This window comes from Loxodonta africana, chromosome 10 (genome assembly GCF_030014295.1).
Source record: "Loxodonta africana isolate mLoxAfr1 chromosome 10, mLoxAfr1.hap2, whole genome shotgun sequence".
Lineage (NCBI taxonomy): Eukaryota > Metazoa > Chordata > Mammalia > Proboscidea > Elephantidae > Loxodonta > Loxodonta africana.
The window spans coordinates 105,186,337-105,203,694 of NC_087351.1; the positions used below are offsets into that span (position 1 = coordinate 105,186,337).

A 17,358-nucleotide genomic window follows, 5' to 3' on the forward strand; every position below is an offset into this window, starting at 1 on the left:
AATAGTAATTAACCACCGGCTACCGTGTAACTCTGGGTCACTATTCATTAGTAAAACAAGATGAGGACTTCAAAAACGAGCGAAGGTTTGTTAAGGATATCCGAAGAATAGGGCCTTCTTCCTTGTTCTACCGTCGAAATACGGGTGGGAAAATACATTTTCAGCAGAAACACCGCAATGTTTCGGCAGAGTAAGCAAAAATATAAAATAACTGACCAGGGAAAATTTAGCCACGTTTCACGAACAAATAATTATTTCAACCAGAAAGAGTAAAAACCACTAAATGTTTTAAGTATGAGTCACTTCAATTGGTACAAAAATAGAAGAAAACAAAAATATATGGACAATTTTTTTAAATTGTGTCAGTATAAAAGATAACCAAAATCGGATCCGCCCCCAAGTCCAGAGTGAAAGGGTGAACATGGATGAAACGAACAAAAATAAACTACTTAACGCTGGAGCAGCTAGACTCTCCTCTGAGATATCCAGAGTACCCAAAGGGAGAACCAGACGCTTCCCCCGGGTCCCAGGTGTCCTACATGAGAGAAATTCGGGGAAGGAGAGGCAAAGGAGTAGTGTAAAGAAAGAAGAATGGACTGACCCTCTTTCCGACCCGGCCGCCTCTTCTAACAGATGGAAGCAGAGACCAAACCGACGCTCGCAGGGTGCCCAAACAGCCCTCCCTCCCATCGCCTCGGACGTTACCTTCCACTTCCTCCGTGCCCTCCATCAGCATATCCTTCGTAAAGTTTGAAATCTGGCCAGTGAGGGAAGCCAGGCTGCCCCCCACCTGACCCAGGGACTGGCCCAAACCGGAGCCGAGGCCGCCAAGCCAGGAAGCCATCGCGGCGTGTGAAAGAAGGACGTGGTCCACTCCAAGAAAAGCGTTGTCTGACGACCCCGCCAAATGTCCTCGCACCGCTGCCTTCCCGAGACTAGTCCAAATCAAAACACTCAGGATTCAATAACACAACGAGGGGCTCCCAGGCAACGCCGGCTTCAGGGGGTACACATCAACGACCCCCAACGCTAGAAATGCAGAGGCCTGGCTGGGAATGTACCAAGGGTCCTCCTCCAGTGACAGAGTCCCTCCCGCGGGGCCTCTGCTCATTCTCACGACTTCCTATCATCCGCGTGGGACCACCTTCCTCTGTTTTAGTGACTTTCCCCAGTTCCGTGGGCAACTCCTGCCAACTCGACGCCGGCCGCCATGACACCCGCTCTGAAAGCAGCAACGGATCATAGAGAGGCGCCGCGCTGGCCTAGAAGGGCCCTGCGAAACCTGCCGGACGTGGCCTAGGCGCAAGGGAGGGTGGGATCGCGGAGGACCGCGCGGCCGTGGGCCGGGCCTGCAGCTTGTGGTCCCGGGCAAGGTCAGCCTCCACGTAGCCCGCCGGCTGCCAGGCGGTGTGGAGCCAGGAAGCCGGGAGAACCGGTGATGACGCGGCCCTCTCTGTAGATTCCAGCTGAGTTTCCAGACTGAGCCGGGCCCTCGGGACTCCCCAAGGCCGGCATGGCCAGGAACCCGCCGGACTTTGAGTTGCTGGAACCTGAGCCTTTTTAATTCGGGCAAGATCGCAAAAGCAGAGGTGCGAGGAGACTTGGCGGGATCGTTCCAGGGCGCAGGAAGCGGCTTTACGTGACTTATCACTCGTTACTTTAAGGCTTGCTCTGTGCCAGGCACTAGGGTCGGAGCTGAGGACAGGAATATATAAAGGATGGTTAGCATATTGTGTGTCCAGACAGCATATAGATTCACATGCACGCCTTGGGCCCCGTCAAAGGCGCCTGTGGGTGGTTGTCTGAAGAGATGTGTGCCTAGAGTGAATAGAGCTTCGATTTTTTAAAGAACTCTGATTTTTAACTCTTGGTACAATTTAACATCTTATGGACCAAAGAAAACTCATCTGTGGGCCACTACTCCGTGACCTCTGTATCATAAAATCCCTTCTGGGGGATTTTTTTTTTTTGACCCTGCGGGATGGAAAGTGGCCCAAGAGACTTAAAGTATGAGTCTTAAATAACTTGATGTGACATCTGGGGTGTGCTTCAAAATAATGGGGTGGGGGAGAGGGAGTAATGAAACAGGAATTGTCAAGAGTTGATACTTCTTGAAGCTGGGTGATGGGCATACCAAAACCAAACCCATTGCCATGGAGTGGATTCAACTCACAGCAACCCCATAGAAAGGAACAGAACTGCCCCATACTGGTGAATCTGAGTTGCTGACCTCTTGGTTACCAGGTTAGCACTTAACCACTGCCATGAGGGTTTCCGATGGGTGTGTAGGAAGAAGTTCATTATACTAACCTCTATTTTACGTGTCTGAAGTTTTTTTTATAACATTTATTATTTTTTTAAATAATAAAAAGTAAAAAGATACGCAAGTCTGATAACTGATAAAGTTTGGGCTGAAAACCCCTTTCCCCACCAAATATCCCCGTATGAGGAGCCCTGCAGTACAGTGGTTAAGCGGTCGTCTGCTAACCAGAAGCTCAACAGTTTGAATCCACCAGCCACTCCTTGGAAATCCTACAGGACAGTTCTGCTGTATCCTGTAGGGTCGCCATGAGTTGGAAGGGAGTCGTTGGCACTGGGTTTTGGTTTTTATCCGTGTGAGTGCTCTTCATCACTTCAGTAGCAAAACCAACCTAACGCAAACATCCAGTGAGACAGGGTCCAAGGGCCTGTGTGGCTCCAGGTGGAGCCTCCCTAGCTGAAACTCTGAACCCAAGACAAACTAACTCTCTCTCTCACTCTATACACACACATATATATGTATAAAAGCTGCAAGCTAGTTTGTTTCTCAAGAGGTAGAATTATCAGTATCTAGGGAAGACAGTTCCTTTGTTCTGAGAAAACCATCCAAATAGCTTTTTATTTATGCGAGTGTAAAGCAAAAACCCATTTTTTTAAGTAGACGACTTTAACATGAGTCTGATATTTTCCTCTGAATTTCTATATATTATGCTTATAATCACCATTTGCTCATTAATTTTAGACATCCACCCACCTTCTATTATGGATAATAAAGGAGTTTGTACTCTTATATCACCCCGTGCCTTCTTCACATCCCTTCTGGGCTCTCAGTATAGTGATACCACCGTTTTTGGTAAAATCAGTAACTGATGTTACCTTATGTGACTACATAACTACTGTTCACTGCCGAGCCAAGTGGTATACTAAAATTACATTTCCCTTCTTGTTCCAACTTTTTGTTCCTCCTGAAGTTAACAGATCCCATTTTTTTATTTGCATAATTTTCTATGTTACTAAACATCACTAATCCTTCTAAAACTTCCCAACAGATTTTTAAGTCACCCTCCTAGTTCTGTTTTTAACAAAAGACATAAAAATTTCTATTGCTCTGCTTTGTTTTCCTGTTCTTGTCTTCTCTGATTATTCACTGGGCCTTGTTTTTCTTCCTGGAAGCTTGTAGAACCTGTGTTTCTGATGCTGTGAAACTAATGATGGTGTGCCTTGGAGTGGATTCTTGTTTGTGTTTTAATTCATTATGCTGGGCACTCAGCAAACCCTTTCAGAAATCATCTCCTTTAGTTCTGTCAATTATTTAAAATTTTCTTTTCTTGATGAATACCTCCTCTCTAAAGAATCTACTGTTTGAAAGACTTTTAACCAATCCTGATTTCAGCCCATCTCACCCACCCTGCTCCAAGGAATTGTTATTGCCTTCATTTTCTGTGTACTGTTGGGCTTACTTTTTAATTTAATATTCAGCTTTCTCAGTTCTGCTCATTCCTACATCAACTTACCATCTTCCAATAAAATGTTAACATCTTGTCTGCTGTCGTCTCATCTAGCAGTGACTGCTAGTTGTTCCCTAAGGTCTCTTGTCCCCTTCGTACATGGTGATTGAGTCCTCGGTTTTTATCTGGCTACCTGGTATAGCACAAGATACCATCACCCCTCCCAAATCCCTCACCCCTTTATTATTTTTGTGCACATCTGTTCTTTGGGGGCTTTCATGCCCAACAGCCAGCACCTGCATCTGTCAGCAGCCTAGGCCACCAGAGCCCACACTGCCTGTATGCTCAGACAGTTGAACACAACCATGTCATTTAAACTCCTGGCAGCAGGAGTTTAAAATGATGCAGCTCCCCTGACTGGGACAACTCTAAGAGAGGAATATACTATCTCCAGACCTCTCCCACAGGATTGAGGCTTTGCTTAATATTATACCTTGGTTTGGCTTCCTTCTCTTAGTTGTCCCACTTTCCAACTCCCCACACCCATTCTAGGGGCCCAAGCTAAGGCACATGTTCGGTGCCCTTGAGTCAATTCCAATTCCATGAATGTTAAATTGTTGATTCTTAATAATCTTAATGGCTGCCTCCAAAAAATAGTAATTTGACATCGTTCTAATATTTACACATATTATTTCCTATGATAACATGTTGACAGTAATGAAGGTTCACTTAAAGGTAATGTGAGTGCCAGGGTAAGTAGCTTCAGGAAGGCTGGACTCGAGAACAGAGGCTGGAAGCCAAGCGAACAGCTAAGGTATTATTGCACATGCTTGAATACGTGATATAATGATGTCTGGATTAGAAGTGGCTAAGAAAGACAAGAGTCCCTGAGAGGTGCGAACAGTTAACATGTTGTTAACTGAAAGGTTGGAGGTTCAAGTCCACCTAGGGGTGCCTCAGAAGAAAGGCCTACTTCTGAAAATTCAGCCATTAAAAACCCTATGGAGCACAGTTCAACTCTGACACACGTGAGGTTGCCATCAATCATCAAATCGACTCAATGGCAACTGGCTAAGAAAAACAAATGCAATATAGCTGGCAGATGTCCAGATATTAGTCACTAAGCTTTATGATATAGAATGGCAACCAAAAATTATGCTAAGGCTTCAAAACTATAGTCTGATAGTGATGAAAAAGTTGTGTAGATTTAACAAGAAGGAAAACAAAAACGCATGAGTGGGGAGGTGGGAGCCTTGTCTGAAATTCTGATCCGGGATCAGTTAAATAAACTCTTTCGTGTTAAAAATTCCACCAACTCTTTGGGTTGCTTAGGATGCATGCACTTGTCTTTGGTAAAAATGTTGTTAATGGATTTTTTAAAACATTATTTTAAAAAAAGACGTGAATATTCTAGAAAGGAGGTTATGACCAAATGAAGCTAAGATTGCTGTGATAAAATATAAATACAATCCAAGCTCATCTTCATTTATAAAACCTTACATAAGATTATGCTTCCATCCCACTTTCATCTTCCCTACTCACTAGCCTATTAATAATCTTTCTCAGGGACAAGTCACCTTCCACCTCAGAGCTGTTGTACTTGCTGTTTCCTCAGGTATTGTGCTACCAAGATCTTTGCCTGGCTACCTCCTCATTTTTAAGGTATCTGTTCAAATGTCACTTTCTCAGACACCTTTCTTGAACACCTTGTCTGAAGTAGCCTTCCCTTCCAGTCACACACTGTCACATCACCCTGTTTTGTCTTCCTATCTCACAGAAAGAGCACAGCTCTGAGCATGTTATGAAGTCATGTTTGTTTATTTACATGTCTCCTTTGCCTAACTACCAACCCAAATGCAAATGCCGTGAGAACAGAGACTATCTTATTCAGGGCTCAAATGTTGTTCGATGAGTGAATGAATGACGTTAAGAATTATGTTTCTATTGGCCTGTGAGACAAAGGGTGAGGTTCCTGACAAAGGGGAAGGAACAGAACACTGGGAGAAAAATCGTAGGAGAGAACAGGGCACAGCAAGTGGTGATAGTCCAGTGTGAAGGAGTCTTCAGAGCAAGGGACGGCCAATGAACTTTGTTGTTAGGTGCCATCAAATCAGGTCCGACTCATAGTGACCCTATGTATAACAGAACAAAATGTTGCCCAGTCCTGTGCCATCCTCACAATAGTAGGTGTGTTCAAGTCCATTGTTGCAGCCATTGTGTCAATCCATCTTATGAACGTCTTCCTCTCTTTCAATGACCCTCTACCAAGCATGATGTCCTTCTCCAGGGATTGCTCCCTCCTGATAACATTTCTGAAGTAGGCAAGACAAAGTCTCGCCATTCTCACTTCTAAGGAACATGCTGGCTGTACTTCCAAGACAGATATGTTCGTTCTTCTGAATTGTACATCACAGTCCATGGTATATGCAACATTCTTCGCCAACACCATAATTCAAATATGTCAATACTTCCTCTTCATTGTCCACCTTTCACACATATATGAGGCAATTGGTCAGGCATACCTTAGTCCTCAAAGTGACATCTTTGCTTTTTAACTCTTTGAAGAGGTCTTTTGCAGCAGATTTGCCCAATGCAATACTTTGATTTCCTGACTACTTCTTCCATGGGCATTGATTGTGGATCCAAGAAAAATGAAATCCTTGACAACTTCAATCTTTGTTCCTTTTATCATGATGTTGCTTATTGGTCCAGTTGTGAGAATTTTTGTTTTATGTTGAGGTACAATCCAAACTGAAGGCCGTAGTATTTGGTTCTTATCAGTAAGTGCTTCAAGTCCTCTTCACTTTCAGCAAGCAAAGTGTGTCATCTGCATATCACAGGTTTTAATGAGTCTTACTCCAATCCTGATGCTGCACTTTTTTTTTTTTGTTATATAGTTCAGCTTCTCAGATTACTTGCTCAGCATACACTACCTGTTTGTTGTACTGTGGTGGCTGTGTATTGCTATGAAGCTGGAAGCTATGCCACTGGTATTTAAAACAGTAGCAGGGTCAGCTATGGTAGACAAGTTTCAGCGGAGCTTCCACACTCAGACAGACTAGGAAGAAGGACCTGCTGATCTACTTTCAAAAAAAATTAGCCCGTGAAACCCTTATGGATAGCATTGGAATAGTGTGATATAATGCTGAACATCAGCCCCTCAGGCTGGAAGGCCCTCAGAATACGACTGGGAAGAACTGCCTCCTCAAAGTAGAGTGAACCTTAATGACGTGAATGGAGTAAAATTTTGGGGACTTTGATTTGCTGATGTAGCATGACTCAAAGTGTGAAGAAAGAGCTGCAAAAATGAACTTTAGGGGCAAGAATATCAGATTAAAATGGCTAATGAGAGGAAGGAAACCTTGGTGGCATAGTGGTTAAGTGCTACAGCTGCTAACCAGGAGGTCGACAGTTTGAATCCACCAGGCGCTCCTTGGAAACTCTATCGGGCAGTTCTACTCTGTCCTGTAGGGTCGCTATGAGTCGGAATTGACTCGACAGCAGTGGTTTTAATGAGAGGAAACACAGAGTGTTAAGAGTGCCTGGAGGTGAGAAAGAGCTGTTTATATGAAGATGTTAGGAAACCTGCTAGGACCACAATGTGATCAGGGGAAATGTCAAGAGTAGGGGCTCAAGAGGCTGGCTGGGGCCAAATGACCTTTAAAGTGAGCTTTGAGCACTTGATGACAGAGACATGGTTAAAGGGGTCCTAAAACATGCGAATCTGCAGGATAAGGACAACACAGAAAAATTAACTTTTATAAAAGAGAAAGTTTTTAGTTAACATTTAAAATAGGCTTTCAAATCAACTTGTATTTCATAGGGCCCACAGGTTAGTACTAATAATTGGAGCTATTTCTTGGCATCCAAATTCAGTCAACTGACCCTGCAAAGTTATGAAGATATGCTAAAGGAAGATGCATGTAGTAAGCTTTTAAAATGTTCTCATCTTTCAAAATTTGTGCCCAACCCTGATCAAGGCTAACATGGAAATCTACACGCTACATCAGTCAGTTCAGGTGGGTCCCAATCATGATCAATGGATTCTGGTGCCAAGTTGGATAAAATGAGGGAAAAACACACTCCTAAAAATTGTTACTAATGTGCTTTGTTGGGCCGTCAGGGCTAAGAAAACAATGAGCCAACACTGAAAAGTCAGATTTCAAAGAAAAATCTGGAATTCTTAGTTTCTCATGGAAAAGATCAAACAAACCCGTTGCTGTCGAGTCAGTTCCGACTCATGGTGACCCTATAGGACACGGCAGAACTGCCCCATAGAGTTTCCAGGGAATGCCTGGTGGATTTGAACTGCCGACCTTTTGGATAGCAGCCATAGCTCTTAACCACTACACCACCAGGGTTTCCGAAAAAATCAAAAGCTCTGGTCATTAAGGCCCCGTTGGCCGCAGTCAGCTGGAATGGAAACCAGTGCCTCCCTCCACAGGCCCCCGGCTGCTTTAGCATTACTGAAGCTGGCTAGAAAAGTCCCACAGAGCATGCTGCTCAAACGTCACCATCACCATCACCATCGCCGTACATGAGAACCCTCTGGGGATCTTGTGAAAATGCAGGTTCCGATTCAGTAGGTGGGGCTGTGGCCTGAAACTCTGTATTCTTAAAAAGCTGATGTGGCTGGCCCTCCAACCACACTTTGAATAGCAAGGCTAGAAACTGAGTTATTTACAAAATAAACACATATAAAAAGGAAATAAAAAAGCAATCATTATCTTTATTTAATAATCTTTGATATTTAAAATACAACTCATTGAACATCTACATTAACAACAGACTCCTCGGTGTTCAACAGTGCTTTGGAAGCCACGCTTTTCTAGGGGCCAGATGGGAAGGCGTGTGTGTGTGATGATGGCATGTGAACCTGGACGGGAGCACACACAGGAGGGCTGAGAGGTGGGCCCTGAGCAAACGGCACTGCCACAGTGCACCTGAATCATGGCCAAATACAATGCTTTTCATTTCAGATCTTTTTTGTACTTGAATTTCAAATAGTTTATTTTACAGAACAGTAATTAAAAAAACAATTATTCCTAACAGTCCAGTGTTGTAGAAACTAGATTTCAAATGTACACTTTCCTCTTTCAAAAAAAACACACACATTAAAAATTTCCTGGAAAACATTCCCCTTTGAACTATGCAAGAGACAACTGAAGTGCTTCCTAAGCCAATCCGGAATTTTCCACATGTATTTCACTGATGCTTCCTACTGCTTTGTCTATGAATCCAGTCTTAAAATATTTGTTGAAATACACTATCTTTAATTAAACACGCCAATTACTGTAAATTTAGAACTGATGCTACTAGGAATATTTCTTAAAATGCCAGACCATTCTGGAAACAATAAAAACAGCAAAAGATTTTCTTCAAATTAAAAAAAATTTTCAAATTCAAATTAAGCAACCATGCCAATCATCTTTTCATTCATGAAAGCATAACGGAACAAAAAAATATTTTTGCAGTGGTAAAGAGCTTGGCTGCTAATCAAAAGGTTGGCAGTTCAAATCCACCAGCCGCTCCTTGGAAACCGTACGGGGCAGTTCTACTCTGTCTTAGACGGTCGCTATGAGTCAGAAGGGACTCGGACTCGACAGCAACAGGTATAAGGCATTACAAAGCAATAAACAGCCAGTTCATTTCTTTAGCAAATGAAGCTGGTTAAAAAGGGACTCAGAATGAAAGTTTTTTATTTTGGAAATATGGAAAATGATTACTTTTATCACTGAAATGACTAAGTTGGTCCAATTTGGTTTTTCTTAATTAAGGTCACATATAGCACATACTCATACTTGTTAGGGCCCAGATACAAAAAACCAATTCACTCTGAAAACTGTGGCCTAAGGCCTTTCCAATTGCAGATAAAGGTTTTAACAGGGTGACGTTGGTCTTAATTATTGAATCCTAAGAATTTAGAACCTTTTTATTTATTTTTTTTTCCAATTTAAGATTTTTCAATTATTATCATATTTTCCTTATGCACTGAATCAATCTTTTCTTGGACTTGAGTAAGTCCAACGCATCAATTTTAAGGCATTTTGTAAACCTTGGCTCTAGCAAGATTTAAAGAACAGTATCAAACCTGCTTTATCTTATTCAGCTTAATAGTAACTGAAACGATATAGACTATCAGTTTTGCACAGTGGTTGAGCATCTGCCTGCTAACCAAAACGCTGGCAGTTCATATCCACCAGCTGCTCCCTGGAAATCCCATGGGGCAGTTCTAATCTGTCCTATGAGTCAGAATCGACTTGACGGCAATGGATGTGATCATACTCAACTGGTTTTGAACTTTTTTTCTCATTAAATGTACCACATATTTGGCATCACGAATAAAGCCTTAATTAAGAAAAATCGAGTTTTAAAGAAAATAAAGCACCTTAAATATTCTGTGAATTGTAAATTATTTGGCCAAGATCTTAGAATTGAAATATAAAGTTTACCCGCAGCAAGCTTTTCAAACAATTTACATCACTGAAATATTCATGTTAATCACCATAAAAGTATACTGATGGTTTGAGATCAGAGGTTAACCACTCTGAATTTTTAAAACATAAATAACTACTTAGTAAATCCATAACATCTGAAAATATGAAAGTATTTCCAAAGCTTGTTTAAACTTTACTTATTACACTAGTACCACCACTGTACATATTTTATCCTGTTAATTATACAGTAGAAAAATGATACCAACAGTTTAAATATTAAACAGGAAGGTTTTTCCAATTGGTAAAACAGAATGGAAATCCTTATAAAGCTCTTGGCAGGACAATTACAATGAATTCAGTTGTTTCTGATCTTCTCGCAGGTGGTTTACCACAAATGGCAGCTCGTGACGTGCTAACCATAGCTTTGTGTAACTTTGTAATTTTCTGATACTGCAGTTAAGGCGCCGGCACCTTTTCGTACCACCAAATGAATTAAAAAATGAAATCCAAGTGTTAAGTTTAAACCATTCCAAACCAGATGGCAGGTCACTAGGGATTCTGGATCTGCCTGCCCAATGTAACAATTTCTAAACAAACATATTCAACCGTATCCAGTGTGTGCTCAGCTGTTTAAAACATCCCTAATAAATTAAGGCCAAAATGCCCTATTTCCATAAGTACTTATAGGGTGTGTAAAGTTACCGGGAAATATATGAACTTTATAAATTCTAATTAAGATTAAAACTTCTACATATATTAGTTTTCACATTATTATATTATGTAGCTCATGAATTCAAGTGTATGAAAAGTTTAATGTAATTTTTCAATGGGAAAAGGTAAAGGCCAAATATCCATGGACAACATGACTGGCATTGTGGGGATAATAACCAAAATGCTCAGTCTTAAAGTATCTTGGTTTGTAAATCTTGAGGGAATGGTACCAAATTTCAAAACCCCTTGCAGTTCTAACATTTTATAATTCCTCTGAAACATTTTTAATTATTAAAAGAACACTTTAAATTTTAAAACAAGACTGTCTAATTTTTTGTAAGGGAAACTCCAGAAAACTTCATTTGGCACAAAATAATGACTAAAAGAAAAAAACAAAACCTGTTTCTATCCAAAAAGCTATTTCATAATCCTAAATAAAAGGCATTTTCTCATCTTTAGTTAGCAATAAATCTCAGATCAAAAAAACTTCCCTGATAAAATGTGTGCAGCCATTTACCAGCACAGCAACATACCATTCTTTCCTAAGTTGTCAAATGACTTTTCTTCCTGATTTTTAGTTTTTGAACCACACAACATTCAAGAGTTGCAAAAGGGGGTGAAGAGTGAGGGGTGGGGAGCAGATGACAGAATCTAAACGCTCATTTCAGAGACACTGTCAATTTTCACCAAAATTATACCCAACTAGAAACTCTGTTATTCCCTATTAAAGACTATTTATCAAAACTAAGAACTTTCTTATTTATAGACCCATTAAGTTCTATGTGACTTCTATAATTCTTAAGCTATTTAAACATGATGAAGTGTCAAATCACAGTGTAAATTTAAATATATTTTTGTTAGTAAATTATTTTCATGGTCCAGATGACCTCTGGCAAGCTATTCCTATGAAAAGATGTGCAGCAGAAGCAGATATTTACATTCCATATGACTCAACTGGAAACAGAACAGAAAGGTCCAGACATAAGAGAAAAAATAAAGGGAAAATTGCTACTAAAATTGAAGGCCAATTTTTTTGTCATACATTCATGGTGGGTACAACAAAAGGAAACCTGCTTGCATACTATGCTTCCCCCATTTTTCTCAACTGGAGAAGAAAGGAAGTAAGGTACAGGAAAGAGGGGTTCCAACGAAGCTGTAAAGCTCGGACACAGGGAAGACATTCACACAGCGTCCGGGAAAAGCACATGTTCACACATAGAAAACGCTCACCTCTTCTCAGGTATTCGTGCGGGGCTGACCTCAGAGTTCCGGAATGCACCAGAGCCATGAAATGACGATCCCGTCTTAGAGGGCTTAAAAAGCCAGTCCTCAAGAATGAAAGATGATCATCTTTCGAAAGAGTTGTATAAAAATCGTGTAAACCAGGTGGCAGAGAAATTGTGATCAGAGACAGGAACAGGAGAGGATACCCAAATGCACAATGATGGGAGGGAAAATGGTTTGGCCCCCTATAACCATTATCATCATCAACAGAGACAAGAGATACTTTCCTGAAAGGTCAATTTAGTTGATGAGAAATAAGGGTAAGTACTGAATGATGAAAGTGAGTCAAATTACCCACAAGGAATATAGAAAAATAAAACAAAACTGTATGGAAAAGGTTCTGTGGCAAGAGCTAATTGGTCTCCAAAAATTCCAAGAAAAACATTCTAATTTTAGACATGCTAGATATTGCACACTCAAAAAGAAAAAGGAACATTTAGAAAACCATCTTAAATTTCTTTAATTGCTGAATGCCTCTTTGGCTAGTACTGGAAGGATCATTATTTAGTCCTATAACTGATGCATTTTTCCACTTTTTCATCATTTTGCTTGCAAACCACCCTAAAAGTCTTATTTCCTCTGATGTACACTGTTCTCTTTGACAAATTACTGAAAAGAACCCTATGTAGTAATCACACAGGATAATGTTGAAAAGTCTGAATACCTAAAGGATTTTTAAAAGGCATTGTTATTTTTCTCCTTCTGTTTCCAAATTATTTCTAACAGTTTCTAAAGACATGGACACAGCCACCTGAAGCATGTCTTCTTCGCTCATTGCATCACCTGTTGGGAAAGAAAACACATTTCTTAGAAACTTCTGGAAAATCCTCAAAATGATTAAAAGGTAAGCTCTTAGAAATGTGTATCTTTTTGAACATTATAGAGTTCCCTTTTTTGATTTTTTAATTTAATTTGGGGTACAGTTCTATAAGTTTTGACAAATACATAGAATTGTATAACCACCCCCACCATCAAGATGCAAGACAATCCCAACATCCACAAAAATTACCAGGGCTGCCACTGTGAGGTCAATCCCTCAGCCCTGGCAACCACTGCTAGGTTCTCTGCCCCTAAAGTTTGGCCTTTTCTGGAATGTCATATAAAAGAGCATGTGTGTAGCCTTTTGAGCATGGCTTCTTTCACTTGTATAATGCAGTTGAGATTTATCCATGTTGTTGCACATATCAAAAGTTTTTTTTTAACTTTGTTATTTTGAAATTATCATAGATTCATAGGAAGCTGCAGAGACAGTTGAGAGATGTCCTGTGTACTCTTTGGCGCAACTTCTCCCAACAATTACAAATTATGTAACTAGAGTCCAAATCGAACCCCAGCAACTGATACTGGTACAATGTGTATGTGTAGTTCTATGGTATTTTATCATGTATAGGTTTGTGAAGGAGCCCTAGTGGCACCGTGGTTAAAATACTCGGCTGCTAACCAAAAGGTCAATGGTACAAACCCACCAGCTGCTCCTCAGGAGAAAGATTTAGCAGTTTGCTTCTGTAAAGATTATGCTTTGGAAATCTGGTGGGCAGTTCTACTCTGTCCTATAGGATCGCTATCAGTTGGAACTGACTCGATGGCAGTGGATCTTTTTTTGGGGGGGGGGTAGATTTTTGTAACCACCACCATCACAATCAAAACAACTGTTACAGCACCACACACTCTCCTTCTTATTACCCATGTCCATTCACACCCACTTCCTTTCCCCCAAAACTTCCCTGAACTCTGGCAACCACTAATTTATCCTCTATCACTACAATTCTGACATGTTAGGAATATTAAACAAATGGAACCATATAGAATTCGAGCTTCTGAGATTGACTTTTTTTACTTAGCATAATGCCCATGACATCCATCCAAATCGTTGCACATGGCAAAAATTAATTCCCTTTCATTTCTGAGTAAGATTCCACAGTACCATACACAGTACCGTTCACCTACTGGAGGATATTTCCATCACTTCCAATTTTGGCTGTAAATCTTCTATGAATATACACGTACAGGTTTTTGTGTAGACGTAAGTCTTAACTTCCCTGGGATAAACACCCAGGAGTGCAATTGCTGGGTCATATGGTAAGTGTCTTACCACACGCATCTATCAGTTTGTCATACTGTGGTAGCTTGCATGTTGCTGTGATGCTGGAAGCTATGCCACTGGTATTTCAAATACCAGCAGGGTCACCCATAGCGGACAGGTTTCAGTGGAGCTTCCAGACTAAGATAGAGTAGGAAGAAGGAACTGGTGCTCTATTTCTGAAAAAATTGGCCAGTGAAAACATAATGAATAGTCTGATACAGTGCCAGATGATGAGCCCCTCAGGTTGGAAGATACTCAAAGTACCAGTGGGGAACAGCTGCCTCCTCAAAGTAGAGTCAACCTTAACAACATGGATGGAGTAACACTTTCATGACCTTCATTTCTTGAGGTGGCACGACTCAAAATGAGAAGAAACAGCTGCAAACATCCATTAATAATAGGAACGTGGATTGTAAGAAGTATGAAACAAGAAAAATTGGACGTCGTCAAAAATGAAATGGAATGCATAAACATTGATATCCTAGGCATTAGTGAGCTGAAACAGACTGGTATTGGCCATTCTGAATTGGGTAATCATACAGCCTACTATGCCAGGAATGACAAATTGAAGAGAAATGACATCACATTCATTATCAAAACGAACGTTTCTAGATCTATCCTGAAGTACAACCTTGTCAGTGATAGGATAATCACACATCTACATGTAAGACCGGCTAATATGACTATTATTCAAACATATGCACCAACTACTAACGCCAAAGATGAGGAAATTGAAGATTTTTACCACCTACTATGGTCTGAAATTGATCAAACATGCAATCAAGATGGATTGATAATTACTCGTGATTGGAACGCAAAAGTTGGAAGCAAAGAAGAAGGATTAGTAGTTGGAAAATATGGCCTTGGTGATAGAAAGGCCAGAGATCGAATGACAGAATTTTACAAGGTCAACAACTTCTTCATTGTAAATATTTTTTTTCACCAACTACACATGGACACATGTGGACCTCACCAGATGGAAAACACAGGAATCAAATCAACTATATCTGTGGAAAAAGATAATGGAGAAGCTCAGTATTATCAGTTATAACAAGGCCAGGGGCCAACTGTGGAACAGACCATCCGTTGCTCATTTGCAAGTTCAAGCTGAAGCTAAAGAAAGCTAGATCAAGTCCACAAGGACCAAAGTACAACCTTGAGTATCCCACCTTAATTTAGAGACCATTTCAAGAACAAATTTGATGCACTGAACATTAATGATGGAAGACCAGACAAGTTGTGGAATGACATCAAGGAAAGCAAAAGGTCACTAAAAAGACAGGAAAGAAAGAAAAGACCAAAATGGATGTCAGAAGAGACTCTGAAACTTGCTCTGGAAAGTAGAATAGCAAAAGCAAAGGGAAGAAATGAACTGAAAAAGCATATTAGCTGAACAGAAGAATTCAAAGGGCAGTTTGAGAAGACAAAGTAAAGCATGATAATGAAACGTGCAGACTTGGAGTTAGAATATCAAGAGTTAAGAACACACTCGGCATTTTTCAAGCTGAGAGAAATGAAGAAAAAATTGAAGACTCGAGTTGCAATACTGAAGGATTCTATGGGCAAAATACTGGACGACACAGGAATTATCAAAACAAGGTGGAAGGAATACACAGAGTTACTGTACCAAAAAGAACTGGTTGATGTTCAACCACTTCAGAAGGTAGCATACAATCAAGAATTGATGGTACTGAAGGAAGAAGTCTGAGCTGCCCTGAGGGCACTGGCGAAAAACAAGGCTCCAGGAGTTGACAGAATACCAAGTGAAATGTTTCAACAGACGGATAGAGCGCTGAGGTGCTCACTTGTCTTTGTCAAGAAATTTGGAAGAGAGCTACCTGGCCAACCAACTGTAAGGGATCCATATGTGCCCATGCCAAAGAAAGATGATGCGACAGAATGCGAAAATGCAAGTAAAATTTTGCTGAAGATTATTCAAAAGCAGTTGCAGCAGTCCACCAATAGGGAACTGCCAGAAATTCAAGCCAGATTCAGAAGAGGATGTGGAACAAGGGATATCATTGCTGATGTCAGATGGATCTTGGCTGAAGGCAGAGAATACCAGAAAGATGTTTACCTGTGTTTTATTGACTATGCAAAGGCATTTGACCATATAGATCATAACAAATTATGGATAACATTGCAAAGAATGGGAATTCCAGAACACTTAAATCATGCTCACGAGGAACCTGTACGTACATCACAAGGCAGTCGTTCAAACAGAACAAAGGGATACTGTGCGGTCTAAGGTCAGGAAAGGTGTGTGTCAGAGTTGTATCCTTTCACCATACTTATTCAATCTGTATGCTGAGCAAATAATCTGAGAAGGTGGACTACATGAAGAATGGGGCATCAGGATTGGAAGACAACCTGTGATATATAGATTCAGTATGGACTGCACCTCAACATAAAGAAAACAAAAGTCCTCACAAATGGATCAATAAGCAACATCATTATAAACGGAGAAAAGACTGAAGTTGTCAAGGATTTCATTTTACTTGGATCCGCAATCAACTCCCATGGAAGTAGCAGTCAAGAAATCCAATGACGTATTGCACTGGGCAAATTTGCTGCAAAAGACCTCTTTAAAGTGTTGAAAAGTAAAGATGTCACTACTGGGAGTAAGTTGCGCCTGATGCAAGCCACGGTGTTTTCAATCTCCTCATGTAGACGCAAAAGCTAGACAAAGAATAAGGAAGACTGAAGAACTGATGCCCTTGAATTACAGTGTTGGCAAAGAATGTTGACTATACCACGGACTGCCAGAAGAATGAACAAATCTGTCTTGGAAGAAGCACAGCCAAAATGCTCCTTAGAAGCAAGGGTGGCACACTTCGTCTCGCATACTTTGGACATGTTAAGAGGGACTCGTCCCTGAAGAAGGACAGCATGCTTGATAAAGCAGAGGGCCAGCCAAAAAGAGGGAGACCCTCAAAGAGATGGACTGACACAGTGACTACAACAATGGGCTCAAACACAGCAACAATTTTGAAGATGGCTCAGGACTGGGCAGTGTTTCATTCTGCTGTACATACAACCGCTATGAGTCAGAACTGACTCGATGGCACCTACAAACAACAACGATGATAAAGTCGATGGTTAGTTTTTTAAAATAACTCCCAAATTATTTTCCACA

At 40.7% G+C, this 17,358-nt stretch overlaps 2 protein-coding genes across 13 annotated transcripts in view; both read right to left on the reverse strand.

The window, feature by feature from the left end:
* Nucleotides 1-1,259, reverse strand: part of TRIP11 (thyroid hormone receptor interactor 11) — an 80,259-nt gene extending 79,000 nt beyond the window's left edge. For 3 of the 4 annotated variants that reach the window (XM_064292879.1, XM_064292880.1, XM_064292878.1), the window contains exon 1: nt 706-1,258. In XM_064292879.1, coding sequence (XP_064148949.1) covers nt 706-844 — 139 coding nt within the window. In that variant the 5' untranslated portion in view covers nt 845-1,258. Of the gene's footprint in view, nt 1-705 lie in introns of all 4 variants that reach the window. The other variant, XM_064292881.1, reaches the window with a different exon arrangement.
* A 666-nt stretch (nt 1,260-1,925) lies between these two features.
* ATXN3 (ataxin 3) overlaps nt 1,926-17,358 on the reverse strand; it is a 47,977-nt gene continuing 32,544 nt past the window's right edge. For 8 of the 9 annotated variants that reach the window (XM_010588810.3, XM_064292883.1, XM_010588808.3 and 5 more), the window contains one exon: nt 1,926-12,922. In XM_010588810.3, the coding sequence (XP_010587112.1) occupies nt 12,828-12,922 (95 nt within the window). In that variant the 3' untranslated portion in view covers nt 1,926-12,827. The remainder of the gene's footprint in view (nt 12,923-17,358) is intronic. The other variant, XM_064292882.1, reaches the window with a different exon arrangement.